Consider the following 15,874-nt stretch of genomic DNA (forward strand, 5'->3'; position numbering starts at 1 on the left):
CCTGAGCAAAATGTTCAAGGTGTTTCTTTTTTCGAAACGAGACATCAGTTTGAACAGCCCTTGGTTTGAGGGCGCAGCCAGTAGCCTTACCTAAATAGCTTATTATTTAGCGCAAACTACGCTCGTTGTGCATGACGGTGAAATTGCTTTTCAGCCATAATGCTCAGTAGTTGTAGGTATAGCATGTTTTCGGGCGAATTCATTTAAATTTTCAGCAACCGCTGCGATTTCATTTGACACCGCAGAGAAGAGCACACTTCTCTCAAAACGAAACCACCACGACTAGTAAAACCGAGATTTTGGGCTCATGATTTCATTGAAATTGCACACGCTCAAACCTGGCCATATTGTAGCTGGTCGTGTCAACACAAGAACCTTTGCGTTCATTACATCTTTTGCAACATGAGGTGGCTCTGAAAAGAGCCGTTTTGTGCGAAAGGCAAAAATCGCCGACTTAAGCTTTCTTCGAAGTCTTCTTGGGAAGGAGCACGGCTTGGATGTTGGGCAAAACACCACCTTGTGCAATGGTGACTCCGCCCAGAAGCTTGTTCAGTTCCTCGTCGTTGCGGATGGCGAGCTGAAGGTGACGGGGAATGATTCTCGTCTTTTTGTTGTCGCGGGCGGCGTTACCGGCCAACTCCAACACCTCGGCGCTCAAGTACTCGAGCACGGCCGCAAGGTACACTGGTGCCCCTGCACCAACGCGCTCCGAGTAATGTCCAGTGCGCAAGAGTCTGTGCACACGACCGACTGGAAATTGAAGACCAGCTCGCGACGACCTGCTCTTTGGCTTCGCCTTGGATTTTCCGCCGCCTTTGCCACGTCCTGACATGTTTCAATTAATTGAGGTTTGCAAAGTTGAAAACAAAATAGAATCAGAATTTACCGAGCAGAGCGCGCGAAACGAGTTTTTATACCGTCCGAGCTGTCGTCGAAAATCTGACGGTTTTTATGGCGCGCGCCAGCGCTGGCCAATGGAAAAACAGCGACGCGCGTTTCATTTTTTTCATTGGCCAAATCCAGCAGCCACTCGACGCTTCATTTGCATACGCTCGAGCTATAAAGGAAAAATCTACGATGCGCGCTTTATCACTCGTCTTTTGAGCAAACTAGCGAAATGGCGTCCGCAAGCAAGGGAAGCAAGAAAGCTGTCAAGAAAACCGCACCTGCCGACAAGCAGAAGAAGAGGCGCGCAAAGCGAAAGGAAAGTTTCAGCATCTACATCTATAAGGTGCTCAAGCAAGTCCACCCGGACACGGGAATCTCCAGCAAGGCGATGAGCATCATGAATTCTTTCGTGAATGACATCTTCGAGCGCATCGCCTCTGAAGCGTCCCGTCTGGCTCACTACAACAAGAGAGCGACCATCAGCAGTCGCGAAATCCAGACTGCCGTTCGATTGCTGTTGCCCGGCGAACTGGCGAAGCACGCCGTGTCCGAAGGCACCAAAGCAGTCACGAAGTACACCAGCTCCAAGTAAACGACGACCTGCATTTCAAACAACAAACGGCTCTTTTCAGAGCCACCTTGTAAAGCAAAAGAGTCTTTTCACCGGGTTGATTGCTGGCTGCTGTGTTTCATCAGCATTTTTCGTTCGCGAAAGCCTCGACGCCCGTTTCGCAGACGTTCGAAATTACTCACTGAGCCAGACAAGTTTTCTTTGAGGTGGACTTCGAAAATTCCTTTTCGTTTCAACCAAACACAGCCCTTGAGGTAACCTGGGTCGCTTCTTTAATTTCAGTTGCCCTTTCCGTCCTAACCCCCGACGTCTGTCTTGACAGGTTTTTCTTACCTTGCAAAGCGTTACATTTCCCGTGCCAAGCAACCGCACTCGTTGCGATTCCGAAAACGTTTCAGCGAGCACAAACATTATGCCGGGTGGAGATTCAATTCGGACAAAGAACGATAAATTGGCCCAAACCACATCTACTTTCTGTATTTGTTGATTTGGGGAGCCACAAGTGGAGTTAAAGTGTGGGACCATCACTGAAATCGCAACCTTTTCAATATTTTGCAGTAACCTGAAAAAGCACTTGCATTCTCCAAATCAACCTATGCCGCAACTCTTTAATCATCTGACTCTATTATTGATTGTTGCACCAAATCCTGGTATAGCATGCCTTTCCAAATGCCACTTTCGTAAATTTTTCCTACCTATATTACTATATTGTACATTAACATATTTTACTATACGTATATCTTATCATACATTACACCCGAATGGATGAGGATGATGATTAATATCTTTATTCTTCCATGAATAAGCTACTATACCGTGTTGCATAATTTAATGTTTGCCATATCACCAAGTTACTACAAGCTTGCATCTAACTTCCTACTGATTATTATAGGCTGTTACGTTTGTTCAGAAGATCGCTTGACTTTTCGTGAGATTATTGTTTAGGTTGGTTTGAAAAAGATGCTTGAAACAACTCAGACACTACATCCTTCATCGGCACTACCAAAGAGTCTCCTCCTCTCGAAAACACTCCATCCCTCACTGACGCTATCAAAGATGATTCACCTCTTGTTATATTGGCGATACCAAAAACACCCTATGCTATATCATCATCTTTCTTATGATGCTCTTACATGTGCAGGAATTTAATTTAAAAACCAAGCTTTTTTAACTGTTTTATCTTGGTAATGAGCTGCCACGTTGTGTATTTCTTTTGCAATCTATAGGCTTTTTAATGTCGTTGCTGCGAACACTTTATTTCTGTATAAAGTCTGCAAATAGTTCTTGTTTTGATAGTCCGTTGCCTAATTACGATATGTGTGTGTGTATTAGTTTGTTTTTGCGATGTTGTTAGAGTTCAGTCGTGTTCTCATTGCTTCAAGAATTGGCGAACGAGAAGACGACTGATTGCTAACTAATTCGTCTACTTGTTTTAAAGTATCAGGTTTGGTGGCCGTGCTTGAGTATATTTTTATCGATGCATATGCCGCAATATTATTACAGTAGATCTTCTCATGCACGTCTTAAAGCATTAATTAAGGTTTTGCCACCTTTTCCTTTTGTTGGTTTTGTTACTGTATTTCTTTTTCACAATATCATTTCTCTTGCATTCTGACAAAGAAAAATAAATTGAATTGAATAAATGTGCGCAACTGTATCGTGCCTGTTTGGGCACCCACAAGGTATCAAACTAGTCACAGTCGGTCAATCCCTTCATGAGCAATATGTGGTTGACCGCTTTATTGAAGATAGCATACGCTGTTATACAAATCCCATGCTGCAGGCCTTGCTTGAGTATATTTTTATCGATGCATATGCCGCAATATTAGATCTTTTCATGCACGTCTTAAAGCATTAATTAAGGTTTTGCCACCTTTTCCTTTTGTTGGTTTTGTTACTGTATTTCTTTTTCACAATATCATTTCTCTTGCATTCTGACAAAGAAAAATAAATTGAATTGAATAAATGTGCGCAACTGTATCGTGCCTGTTTGGGCACCCACAAGGTATCAAACTATAGTCACAGTCGGTCAATCCCTTCATGAGCAATATGTGGTTGACCGCTTTATTGAACATAGCATACGCTGTTATACAAATCCCATGCTGCAGGCCTGCAACAAAACGGAAAAAAATGAAAAAGCACTGGTCACAATTTCTACTACTTCATAACGTCCACCTTATAGGGTGGTCCTCATCTGGCGACTTTTTCAAGCTTTACACGGGCGCCCTCTAAAATAGTTCCAAATTGGTCTCAAGTTGTTGTTTTTCTGCTTTTTTTTTTAATAATCAACAGTGCTCAAAGACCTTGAATTTTTTGCATGCGGGCCACTTAAGCACTAAGGAGAGTTGTGGCGGGCCGCACTAATAAAATTTTAGGTTGGTTGAAAAGAACGCATTTCGTACCCAGTAGCCTATCCAGCGTTACATGTTAATATTTATCTTCGAATACCGCAGCAACAAAATTAGTTGAACAACGCTACTGCAAGGCCAAGCTCCTTTAACAACACTTTTGACTTCTTTAACAATGCCTAATAAACGAGGCCACTTGTTTTGCGCACTTATAACGAGGCGAGCGGTTTTATCAGAATATTCATCGCCAAGCAAGAGTGGTGTCGTCACTTCGCTTCACAACAGATGTCTTGCAATTAACTGTTTCAGTAAACAAGGAAATGTTTGACACATCGCATTACAGGCAACAATAGTGACCTGCAAACATATCAGTGAAAATAGGCTCCAATAACAGGGAGAAAGAAACCAGGCACCATGAAACAAACTCTTGTGGAAATCACCGAAAAAAACGTTTCTGTCGTAACTTATGAACAGTGCTCCTTCTGAAAAAGCAACGACTCGGTTTTTTATCCTTTTTGTGAGAATCTCTATAAACGTCTTTTTTTGATTATTAGACAACTGTCACTTGCGGTGCTCATCAGCATGGCAAGACTTGTTGATTAACAACATTTTGCAGTAGCCTACTATGCTAAATATTTTCGTATTACAACCAAAAAAGTCTTTTAATTTTTTTTGAAAATATAATATTTTGCCATTTTTTTATAAATTGAGTTTGCATACCGACCTATTTTGCCAACAAAAACTTGTATAAAGGGAACACTGCTCATGAAACACAATAACGGTGAAATGCACAATAGTGTTTACAGACAATTTCGAAATTCGAAAACAGGCATTTTAATCAATCACCGGGACAGTGTAGTTGGACATCGCATTGGTATAACTTTAAGCGACCTCCACCTAGAACTACAATCTGATTGGTCGGTCGGTGGAATCGTTATGCAAAGCAAAAATATGCCAAGTCCCGGAAAGTATTTTTTGCCTTCATGCTCTTTAACTCATCAAGAAAAGTCTTTTTGGTTATACTTGTACGCTGATACCTTCCGCGGGCCGCCATTTGGTGACCCCTGTTCTAGAACATCAGATGACAGCTAACATTTTGTCTTACTTTCGTGCTATAGGCCGTAATATTGGCCTTTTTCTAGATTTGGCCTTAAATTTGGCCTTTTTTTAAATTAATCTTCAAAATGCATAATAAGCAATATTTCTCATACATCGTAACCTTTACCAGATGAAAACCGTATTCACCATTGTTCAATGCACGTGCTATACTTGTTTAATACTTGTAATGTGACGCCGGCGCCGAGTCAGACTGCTATCACACTCTCAGCCAGTCAGTGGTGCCAGATGTCGCCACTGCAGCGGATTAAAACTCATCCTCTACAGTTCATTTGTACTTGCTATTTTTCGGGCTCTCTCAGAAAAATTTTGCTACGATTTATTAAAACCCGCTACATGTCATAAAATATCAATAAAAATGAATACTACGGACATTACTTTGATAGAAACACGTAAATATCTATTTGGCATTTTTTTTTATCTAACATTTTCCTTGTTTGGCCTTTTTTTGTATTATTTTGGATTTAAGACCTTTTCATTAGTCTGGCAACTCTGATTGGACCTATAGCCAAGTAAAAGTTTGTTTGCACTGAGCGTGTACATTAATTTTTTTTTTTCTTTATTTGGACAAAATTGATATCAGCCCTGCTGTTAACACTTTTGGAAAGCAACATAAAAATCTTTCTTTCTAAGTGACCAGAATTATTTCCTTGCATCTGAATGGAAGGCCTTTTCGATGGTCTTCTAAGCTGCTTACTGCATATCAAACAGAGTCAACGCGAAGTGCACAGGTTCTGTTGGCCAGGTCACGGCGGCCAGCAGTCACAGTGGCCCTATTTCCGATTGCAATGTTTGTGTTCTTAAGCTCAGTCGAGAAAGCTGTTGCGATACATCTGGGCAATTTCAATAAAAGTGTGTACTTTGGCACTTTTTTATGTTGCCCCCCCTGCTAAAAATTTTGTGTTGGAATTTCTGACTGATGCTGTACGAGATCCTGCCGGATTACCTGGCAAGACGGGGGGAAAAGCGAAGCGCAATTTTAAGCTGTTTTCAATGGCAGTGCTCCAGAAGTTAACATAATGGAGAGTTAATTGCCAGATTCCGAAACGAAAACATGCAATGCGATCAGTTCTTCATGTCTCGGTCTATTCTAAAAGCAAAGTCGTCTAATCGTTTCAAAAATACGAATTATAATGTTGGACAAGTCCTGCCTAAGATATTGTCGGTTTCGGTTTGTCCCTTTCCTTTCTAGTTGACGACATTGTTCAGGTTTTTGTCTTTTACCCATATGCGCAGGCCATGTCAACGTGCAAGGCTTCAGATTTGACTGGACGCCGATCTGCAGCGCTTGATAGCAGTCAAAATCGCGAGTATAACTTGATACTTTGGACCTTCCCCATCTTCCCCTTTGACAATAGGCTAGCGTTTAAAAGTCGTGTGAAGTGTGATTGGCACGCAGATTTTTTCAGCATTTTTAGAGTGAATATTATCTTATAAAGTGAATAGTGAGTGAGAGTGAATTTTAATTGTTAATTGTTTGAAAGTGCACTGAAAATTGGTCTTTTCGCGTACAAATCTCACAATAATTCGCTCCCAGTGCCGGATTAACCATTAGGCAAAGTAGGCACGTGCCTACAAGGCCAGTCAAAAATCCAGGCCACTTTAAAATCAGTAGAAATTTGGTCATGTTTTCAAAATAATTATTTTCTAAAGTAAAAAGTATTTATCTTAATTGCTCTGTATTTCCAGATGAAGTAAAGGTCGCAAAAATCTTTAAAAAAAGACGAATTGAAACATGTTGTCACTTCAAAACAATATTTTGCAGCGCTTCAATACTCGTAGCAAGTTGCTTCAAAGTTCCACTATCGAACTGACACTAGCCATTGGTGGATAAATTCTTGGATGAGTGCAGAGAGAATTTTGACTGTTATTGGCAGCAGGCACGTGATTGCTGTGGCAGCAGCATATATAAATCTGAAAGTCGGCGAGCACCAAAGCGACAGAAGAATGTCAGTGATGGAGCTGCTACAGATGATGTGGACAGTGGAAGGAATGTCGGGCCAGCAAAAATTTAAAATCAACACGTTTTATGTGATCATCGACCAACTAAAGAGCGACTACAGAAACGTATCGATGCATATTCCATGGTGCTGCAGAGGTTTGGAGTTTTGACAGAGTACGACTCCATGTCTGTTAAAGACATCGATGTTGCTGTTGCAGGTCTGGTTGGTGTGTATTCAAAGGACCTTTCTTCCGGCTTCCCATCAGAATTTCGTCAGTTTATGTGCTGGTATAAAGACTATAAAGAGCAAAGACGCGATGAAACAGCAGCAACAGGAAGGGCCCAGAAGATGTTTAAAATGCTGCACACAACTGGTGTTTATAATGCACTTCCGAACACTGAAGTAGCACTTAGAATGCACTTGTCTCTAATGGCTACGAATTGCTCGGGGGAACGCTCGTTTTCACAACTGAAACGAATTAAAGACGTCAAACGATCAACAATGTGTCAACAACGTCTTGGTACACTGGCACTTTTGTGTATCGAAAGCGATCTACTCCGTAAGATTGACCTCCAAAAACTAGTTAACGTGTTTTCAATTGCAAAAACGCGCTAAGTTGTTATTTAGTACCCTGTGTTATAGTTGCAACAACGATCTTTGTGACAATGATTTGGCAACACTGATAATTTCAATATTTTAGTTGGCAACCCTGATTTTCGGGCCACTTATGAAATGTGCCTACAGGCCAGCAGACCCTTAATCCGGCACTGTTCGCTCCTCTGATCTTTTTAAATACCCCAAGGCGGTTCACCGCCTGTCCACAAGAGGTCGTGATGAGGACTCGCTAAACGTTCCATAGCTTTCAAAAACACCACTCAGCCTACTCAGCATCTAACAGACTTCACAGGAGCGAAAACATGAAACGAATTTCCTACTTCACTTTTGTCCACAAATTAAAACAGCATCTAAGCAAATCGGATACCCAGTGGGAAATTCACTTGAGGCCGTTCTGCACACTTGCGAAGGCTTCAATCAACCATCCGAAATGGCTTACACTACATGTAAAAGACTACCAAAGCAATATTGTCCACTGCAAATGTCTGTGTTTGTAGATCTCAACAGCAACGACAGCGTCACAAAAGAGACGAGAGCTACACCAACACCATCAGGACTCCGACGCACATATCCACAAGCTCATCACATCCATCGCCAGAAACAATGCCTTTGGATCTCGAAGCTCAACCGTCTTTGGCTATACTGTGTGATCACTGGTCGTAGCAAGAGCTCATCATCATGCCCTCCCGAGCCACATCGCGTCGGCTTCCAGCCTGGTGATGGGTTTCTTTCATGTCCCTTTTCTTTTCCTGTCCGATCATGATGATGGCACATCCACGTCATCAATATTGGAACTGGCAAGATAACTTTTTGAGATCAAAAACGCACGGAATCTTCTGCGTTGCCAAGAAAATTGAACGGCAATTTTGTGCGTTTTGGACCTTTGCATCTTGTAAGCATCTTCGTCTCGTCAGTTGGTTTTTATGTTGTGCCGTGATGCTGCTGAACTGGTAGTTTTTACCTGTCTCTCAGCATCCTTGGCAAAACAGTTTGAGAATGAGATCCTTGACAAAGTCGGTCGTTCTGACTGACGAAACGTTCGAAATGGAGCTGGTTATCGCTCTCAACATCTTGTGGTAGCCCAATTTGCAGTCTCCAAAAGAACCCAAAATATCATTCTACAATCTTCCATTAGGCTATACTGTTCAATGCTGCACGTGCGGCGCCTTTCTTTGCTTTTGTTGAATTTTGTGCCGTTTGTTGTCTGGGTTGTGTGGCCTTGCTTGCAACCGACACTTCCTGTACTACATGAGCAATGAGCTCAATGAGTTCTTGGAGGAGGATTTGAAAAGAAACAATGCAAATGGAACAACACCGAAAGCAACCGTGCGGTTCCTTTGCAAAAGGGGCCCAGTTTTTCCATCGCCAGGTGGCGGCAAACGTACGTGCGATTGCGACAGGCACGCGGAGCCGTCGTGTCCTTGCGAGCGTGCTAAGATCAAGGCCTGTGCGACAGACGACCGAAAAGCTGTGCTTTTGGGCCCTAGTCCGTTCGAGCCATGCGCGTGGCAATCGCGCAAGCGTGCACGGACTGGGGCCGACTCAAGCTTGTTTGCACACAGCCGCGTCAAAATCGTAAGCGCATGAGTTTGTCGCCGAAAAGTCTTTAGCTGCCTGCTATCGAGGCGTCTTGGCAGAAGCCAGGTCAAACCAATTCGCCAGCGCTTCAGTCAGCTGACGACCCGGTTTGTTTGGCGGCCAACGTCAGGCAGAATCGGGCCCCTGAAGAGGAGATCTGCGACCAGGGCGGCGTCGATCGACCCCGCACAAGCACAGGTTTTAGATGGATCAACGCGAGATTGCACGCGCGCCGCCGCCGCGATATCGTTTCGCTTTGGTCGGAAATTGCGGTACTAATTTGTTATCGCGGCGACGCGCGCGATCGATCAACAAAAGCATTACATATTCATTAAAAAAAAAAAAAAAAAAAAAAAAAAAAAAAAAATTCAGCAATCCAAACGAGCAAAATAATGTCAACCGACGCTTCGAAAAAGCAAAAGAAAACCGCCGCGCACCCTCCCTATGCGGACATGGTGAAAGGTGCGATCGGTGCTCTCAAAGACAGAAGCGGATCTTCCCGTCAGAAGATTCTGAAGTACATCAAAGACAATCACCAGGTCGGCGACAACGCCACCAGGCTGGTCTGCTCCGCGATTAAGCGGCTACGCGCCAGCGAGCAGATCGTGAGTACCAAAGGCACCACCAGTGGCGCGTCTAGTTCCTTCAAGCTCAACAAGGCTGCAACCGAGCCGAAGAAAAAGAAGACGACTGCCAAAAAGCCGAAGACAGCTGCCCAGGTGAAAAAGACCGCCGCTAAGAAGACTGTCAAGAAAACGGCGACCGGTGGCGCTGCCAAAAAGACTGCGAGCAAGAAGGCGACGACCAAGAGCGGATCGAAAAAGACCGCTGTCAAAAAGTCCAGCCCCAAGAAACCGTCTGCCAAAAAGGGCGCAGTCAAAAAGCCGGCTGCCAAGAAGGCGACCGCCGCCAGCAAAAAGACCAAGAAGCCGGCCGCGAAGAAAGTGGCCAAGAAGCCAGCGGCGAAGAAATCTGGAAAGAAGTGAGCTGTCACACGTCGTCGTCAGCAGCAGCGGTGAGCATTCGCAAAACGGCTCTTTTCAGAGCCACCCATCACTGCGTGAAAAGAGCACTTCGATGCGTTCGGCGACCAGTCCAGCGCGATGCGACGCCATTTTTCGACGTTGATCTCTCGCGCTATTGGCGGCCGGAAAGTGTTTCGACGGCGTTCGAAATTGCGATAGATAAGTCAGCAAACGTGCCGTCAAAGAACACTTGCTAAGTTAATTTCACTTTGTGTTGAATTTTTGTTGTATTTGCATCCATCTTACGAAAATGTCTGGACGTGGCAAAGGAGGAAAAGGTTTGGGAAAGGGAGGCGCTAAGCGCCACAGAAAAGTCTTGCGTGACAACATCCAGGGAATCACCAAGCCCGCTATCAGGCGACTCGCTCGTCGAGGCGGTGTCAAGCGCATTTCCGGCTTGATTTACGAAGAAACCCGAGGCGTGTTGAAGGTCTTCCTTGAGAACGTGATTCGCGACGCCGTCACCTACACCGAGCACGCAAAACGAAAGACAGTCACCGCCCTCGATGTCGTTTACGCGCTGAAGCGCCAAGGACGAACCCTGTACGGTTTCGGCGGTTAGAAGGCTCATCAATGACAGCAACAACAAACCGGCCCTTTTCAGGGCCACTTAAACTTTTGAAAAGAGACTTTTACCGCGCGAGTCCTTCGGGCACGCACGGTTCGCCGGGACCGAGAAAATTAAGGTCGTTGAGAAATTATGCTCAGTTTTCAACTCGCCGCCCGATTGGCTGACAAAAGAGCGCGCGCTTTGCTCAGAGCCAATGAGATCTCTCCTGACTCGGCTCGCCGACGCTATATAAGCCATCACGCTTGCCGGTGCAGTCAGACCTCTTGTCAAGAGAAGAACAATAAAAAATCGCGAAATGGCTCGAACTAAGCAGACCGCTCGCAAGTCAACTGGTGGCAAAGCGCCCCGAAAGCAGCTGGCAACGAAGGCCGCTCGCAAGAGCGCCCCAGCCACCGGGGGCGTCAAGAAGCCTCATCGCTATCGACCGGGAACCGTCGCCTTGCGTGAAATCAGACGTTACCAGAAGTCAACTGAACTGCTCATTCGCAAACTTCCCTTCCAGCGACTGGTTCGCGAGATCGCCCAAGACTTCAAGACCGACCTTCGTTTCCAGAGCAGCGCCGTCATGGCTCTGCAAGAAGCCAGCGAGGCGTACCTTGTCGGCCTGTTCGAAGACACCAACCTGTGCGCGATCCACGCCAAGCGGGTCACCATCATGCCCAAGGACATCCAGCTAGCCCGTCGCATCCGCGGAGAACGCGCTTAAGCGTCGTCCTCGCATCAAACGGCTCTTTTCAGAGCCACCTGTCACTGTGAAAGAGACTTGGCTGCGCGAGTAAAGCGTAGGGCTATTCGAAAAGTTGTCGGCGATCCTGAGCAAAATGTTCAAGGTGTTTCTTTTTTCGAAACGAGACATCAGTTTGAACAGCCCTTGGTTTGAGGGCGCAGCCAGTAGCCTTACCTAAATAGCTTATTATTTAGCGCAAACTACGCTCGTTGTGCATGACGGTGAAATTGCTTTTCAGCCATAATGCTCAGTAGTTGTAGGTATAGCATGTTTTCGGGCGAATTCATTTAAATTTTCAGCAACCGCTGCGATTTCATTTGACACCGCAGAGAAGAGCACACTTCTCTCAAAACGAAACCACCACGACTAGTAAAACCGAGATTTTGGGCTCATGATTTCATTGAAATTGCACACGCTCAAACCTGGCCATATTGTAGCTGGTCGTGTCAACACAAGAACCTTTGCGTTCATTACATCTTTTGCAACATGAGGTGGCTCTGAAAAGAGCCGTTTTGTGCGAAAGGCAAAAATCGCCGACTTAAGCTTTCTTCGAAGTCTTCTTGGGAAGGAGCACGGCTTGGATGTTGGGCAAAACACCACCTTGTGCAATGGTGACTCCGCCCAGAAGCTTGTTCAGTTCCTCGTCGTTGCGGATGGCGAGCTGAAGGTGACGGGGAATGATTCTCGTCTTTTTGTTGTCGCGGGCGGCGTTACCGGCCAACTCCAACACCTCGGCGCTCAAGTACTCGAGCACGGCCGCAAGGTACACTGGTGCCCCTGCACCAACGCGCTCCGAGTAATGTCCAGTGCGCAAGAGTCTGTGCACACGACCGACTGGAAATTGAAGACCAGCTCGCGACGACCTGCTCTTTGGCTTCGCCTTGGATTTTCCGCCGCCTTTGCCACGTCCTGACATGTTTCAATTAATTGAGGTTTGCAAAGTTGAAAACAAAATAGAATCAGAATTTACCGAGCAGAGCGCGCGAAACGAGTTTTTATACCGTCCGAGCTGTCGTCGAAAATCTGACGGTTTTTATGGCGCGCGCCAGCGCTGGCCAATGGAAAAACAGCGACGCGCGTTTCATTTTTTTCATTGGCCAAATCCAGCAGCCACTCGACGCTTCATTTGCATACGCTCGAGCTATAAAGGAAAAATCTACGATGCGCGCTTTATCACTCGTCTTTTGAGCAAACTAGCGAAATGGCGTCCGCAAGCAAGGGAAGCAAGAAAGCTGTCAAGAAAACCGCACCTGCCGACAAGCAGAAGAAGAGGCGCGCAAAGCGAAAGGAAAGTTTCAGCATCTACATCTATAAGGTGCTCAAGCAAGTCCACCCGGACACGGGAATCTCCAGCAAGGCGATGAGCATCATGAATTCTTTCGTGAATGACATCTTCGAGCGCATCGCCTCTGAAGCGTCCCGTCTGGCTCACTACAACAAGAGAGCGACCATCAGCAGTCGCGAAATCCAGACTGCCGTTCGATTGCTGTTGCCCGGCGAACTGGCGAAGCACGCCGTGTCCGAAGGCACCAAAGCAGTCACGAAGTACACCAGCTCCAAGTAAACGACGACCTGCATTTCAAACAACAAACGGCTCTTTTCAGAGCCACCTTGTAAAGCAAAAGAGTCTTTTCACCGGGTTGATTGCTGGCTGCTGTGTTTCATCAGCATTTTTCGTTCGCGAAAGCCTCGACGCCCGTTTCGCAGACGTTCGAAATTACTCACTGAGCCAGACAAGTTTTCTTTGAGGTGGACTTCGAAAATTCCTTTTCGTGTCAACCAAACACAGCCCTTGAGGTAACCTGGGTCGCTTCTTTAATTTCAGTTGCCCTTTCCGTCCTAACCCCCGACGTCTGTCTTGACAGGTTTTTCTTACCTTGCAAAGCGTTACATTTCCCGTGCCAAGCAACCGCACTCGTTGCGATTCCGAAAACGTTTCAGCGAGCACAAACATTATGCCGGGTGGAGATTCAATTCGGACAAAGAACGATAAATTGGCCCAAACCACATCTACTTTCTGTATTTGTTGATTTGGGGAGCCACAAGTGGAGTTAAAGTGTGGGACCATCACTGAAATCGCAACCTTTTCAATATTTTGCAGTAACCTGAAAAAGCACTTGCATTCTCCAAATCAACCTATGCCGCAACTCTTTAATCATCTGACTCTATTATTGATTGTTGCACCAAATCCTGGTATAGCATGCCTTTCCAAATGCCACTTTCGTAAATTTTTCCTACCTATATTACTATATTGTACATTAACATATTTTACTATACGTATATCTTATCATACATTACACCCGAATGGATGAGGATGATGATTAATATCTTTATTCTTCCATGAATAAGCTACTATACCGTGTTGCATAATTTAATGTTTGCCATATCACCAAGTTACTACAAGCTTGCATCTAACTTCCTACTGATTATTATAGGCTGTTACGTTTGTTCAGAAGATCGCTTGACTTTTCGTGAGATTATTGTTTAGGTTGGTTTGAAAAAGATGCTTGAAACAACTCAGACACTACATCCTTCATCGGCACTACCAAAGAGTCTCCTCCTCTCGAAAACACTCCATCCCTCACTGACGCTATCAAAGATGATTCACCTCTTGTTATATTGGCGATACCAAAAACACCCTATGCTATATCATCATCTTTCTTATGATGCTCTTACATGTGCAGGAATTTAATTTAAAAACCAAGCTTTTTTAACTGTTTTATCTTGGTAATGAGCTGCCACGTTGTGTATTTCTTTTGCAATCTATAGGCTTTTTAATGTCGTTGCTGCGAACACTTTATTTCTGTATAAAGTCTGCAAATAGTTCTTGTTTTGATAGTCCGTTGCCTAATTACGATATGTGTGTGTGTATTAGTTTGTTTTTGCGATGTTGTTAGAGTTCAGTCGTGTTCTCATTGCTTCAAGAATTGGCGAACGAGAAGACGACTGATTGCTAACTAATTCGTCTACTTGTTTTAAAGTATCAGGTTTGGTGGCCGTGCTTGAGTATATTTTTATCGATGCATATGCCGCAATATTATTACAGTAGATCTTCTCATGCACGTCTTAAAGCATTAATTAAGGTTTTGCCACCTTTTCCTTTTGTTGGTTTTGTTACTGTATTTCTTTTTCACAATATCATTTCTCTTGCATTCTGACAAAGAAAAATAAATTGAATTGAATAAATGTGCGCAACTGTATCGTGCCTGTTTGGGCACCCACAAGGTATCAAACTAGTCACAGTCGGTCAATCCCTTCATGAGCAATATGTGGTTGACCGCTTTATTGAAGATAGCATACGCTGTTATACAAATCCCATGCTGCAGGCCTTGCTTGAGTATATTTTTATCGATGCATATGCCGCAATATTAGATCTTTTCATGCACGTCTTAAAGCATTAATTAAGGTTTTGCCACCTTTTCCTTTTGTTGGTTTTGTTACTGTATTTCTTTTTCACAATATCATTTCTCTTGCATTCTGACAAAGAAAAATAAATTGAATTGAATAAATGTGCGCAACTGTATCGTGCCTGTTTGGGCACCCACAAGGTATCAAACTATAGTCACAGTCGGTCAATCCCTTCATGAGCAATATGTGGTTGACCGCTTTATTGAACATAGCATACGCTGTTATACAAATCCCATGCTGCAGGCCTGCAACAAAACGGAAAAAAATGAAAAAGCACTGGTCACAATTTCTACTACTTCATAACGTCCACCTTATAGGGTGGTCCTCATCTGGCGACTTTTTCAAGCTTTACACGGGCGCCCTCTAAAATAGTTCCAAATTGGTCTCAAGTTGTTGTTTTTCTGCTTTTTTTTTTAATAATCAACAGTGCTCAAAGACCTTGAATTTTTTGCATGCGGGCCACTTAAGCACTAAGGAGAGTTGTGGCGGGCCGCACTAATAAAATTTTAGGTTGGTTGAAAAGAACGCATTTCGTACCCAGTAGCCTATCCAGCGTTACATGTTAATATTTATCTTCGAATACCGCAGCAACAAAATTAGTTGAACAACGCTACTGCAAGGCCAAGCTCCTTTAACAACACTTTTGACTTCTTTAACAATGCCTAATAAACGAGGCCACTTGTTTTGCGCACTTATAACGAGGCGAGCGGTTTTATCAGAATATTCATCGCCAAGCAAGAGTGGTGTCGTCACTTCGCTTCACAACAGATGTCTTGCAATTAACTGTTTCAGTAAACAAGGAAATGTTTGACACATCGCATTACAGGCAACAATAGTGACCTGCAAACATATCAGTGAAAATAGGCTCCAATAACAGGGAGAAAGAAACCAGGCACCATGAAACAAACTCTTGTGGAAATCACCGAAAAAAACGTTTCTGTCGTAACTTATGAACAGTGCTCCTTCTGAAAAAGCAACGACTCGGTTTTTTATCCTTTTTGTGAGAATCTCTATAAACGTCTTTTTTTGATTATTAGACAACTGTCACTTGCGGTGCTCATCAGCATGGCAAGACTTGTTGATT

General features: G+C 44.2%; 7 protein-coding genes across 7 annotated transcripts; 5 read left to right on the plus strand and 2 right to left on the minus strand.

Annotated features, from left to right (window-relative positions):
* Window positions 1-363: 363 nt before the first annotated feature.
* On the minus strand, window positions 364-849 carry LOC145770625 (histone H2AX). Its single transcript, XM_082582315.1, has one exon. It carries the CDS (start codon window positions 830-832, stop codon window positions 455-457), a length of 378 nt encoding a protein of 125 aa, XP_082438441.1. The 5' UTR covers window positions 833-849; the 3' UTR covers window positions 364-454.
* A 265-nt stretch (window positions 850-1,114) lies between these two features.
* On the plus strand, window positions 1,115-1,483 carry LOC145770626 (histone H2B.1-like). Its single transcript, XM_082582317.1, has one exon. It carries the CDS (start codon window positions 1,118-1,120, stop codon window positions 1,478-1,480), a length of 363 nt encoding a protein of 120 aa, XP_082438443.1. The 5' UTR covers window positions 1,115-1,117; the 3' UTR covers window positions 1,481-1,483.
* Window positions 1,484-9,446: 7,963 nt separating this feature from the next.
* Window positions 9,447-10,080, plus strand: LOC145770665 (uncharacterized). Its single transcript, XM_082582357.1, has one exon. The coding sequence runs from the start codon at window positions 9,452-9,454 to the stop codon at window positions 10,043-10,045; it is 594 nt and encodes a 197-aa protein (XP_082438483.1). The 5' UTR covers window positions 9,447-9,451; the 3' UTR covers window positions 10,046-10,080.
* A 207-nt stretch (window positions 10,081-10,287) lies between these two features.
* Window positions 10,288-10,663, plus strand: LOC145770479 (histone H4). The gene has a single exon (XM_082582140.1). The coding sequence runs from the start codon at window positions 10,335-10,337 to the stop codon at window positions 10,644-10,646; it is 312 nt and encodes a 103-aa protein (XP_082438266.1). The 5' UTR covers window positions 10,288-10,334; the 3' UTR covers window positions 10,647-10,663.
* Window positions 10,664-10,870: 207 nt separating this feature from the next.
* On the plus strand, window positions 10,871-11,361 carry LOC145770689 (histone H3). The gene has a single exon (XM_082582385.1). The coding sequence runs from the start codon at window positions 10,951-10,953 to the stop codon at window positions 11,359-11,361; it is 411 nt and encodes a 136-aa protein (XP_082438511.1). The 5' UTR covers window positions 10,871-10,950.
* Window positions 11,362-11,829: 468 nt separating this feature from the next.
* LOC145770666 (histone H2AX) lies at window positions 11,830-12,315 on the minus strand. Its single transcript, XM_082582358.1, has one exon. The coding sequence runs from the start codon at window positions 12,296-12,298 to the stop codon at window positions 11,921-11,923; it is 378 nt and encodes a 125-aa protein (XP_082438484.1). The 5' UTR covers window positions 12,299-12,315; the 3' UTR covers window positions 11,830-11,920.
* A 265-nt stretch (window positions 12,316-12,580) lies between these two features.
* LOC145770667 (histone H2B.1-like) lies at window positions 12,581-12,949 on the plus strand. Its single transcript, XM_082582359.1, has one exon. It carries the CDS (start codon window positions 12,584-12,586, stop codon window positions 12,944-12,946), a length of 363 nt encoding a protein of 120 aa, XP_082438485.1. The 5' UTR covers window positions 12,581-12,583; the 3' UTR covers window positions 12,947-12,949.
* Window positions 12,950-15,874: the final 2,925 nt, after the last annotated feature.

The sequence above is a fragment of the Aplidium turbinatum genome, chromosome 5 (genome assembly GCF_918807975.1).
Source record: "Aplidium turbinatum chromosome 5, kaAplTurb1.1, whole genome shotgun sequence".
NCBI lineage: Eukaryota > Metazoa > Chordata > Ascidiacea > Aplousobranchia > Polyclinidae > Aplidium > Aplidium turbinatum.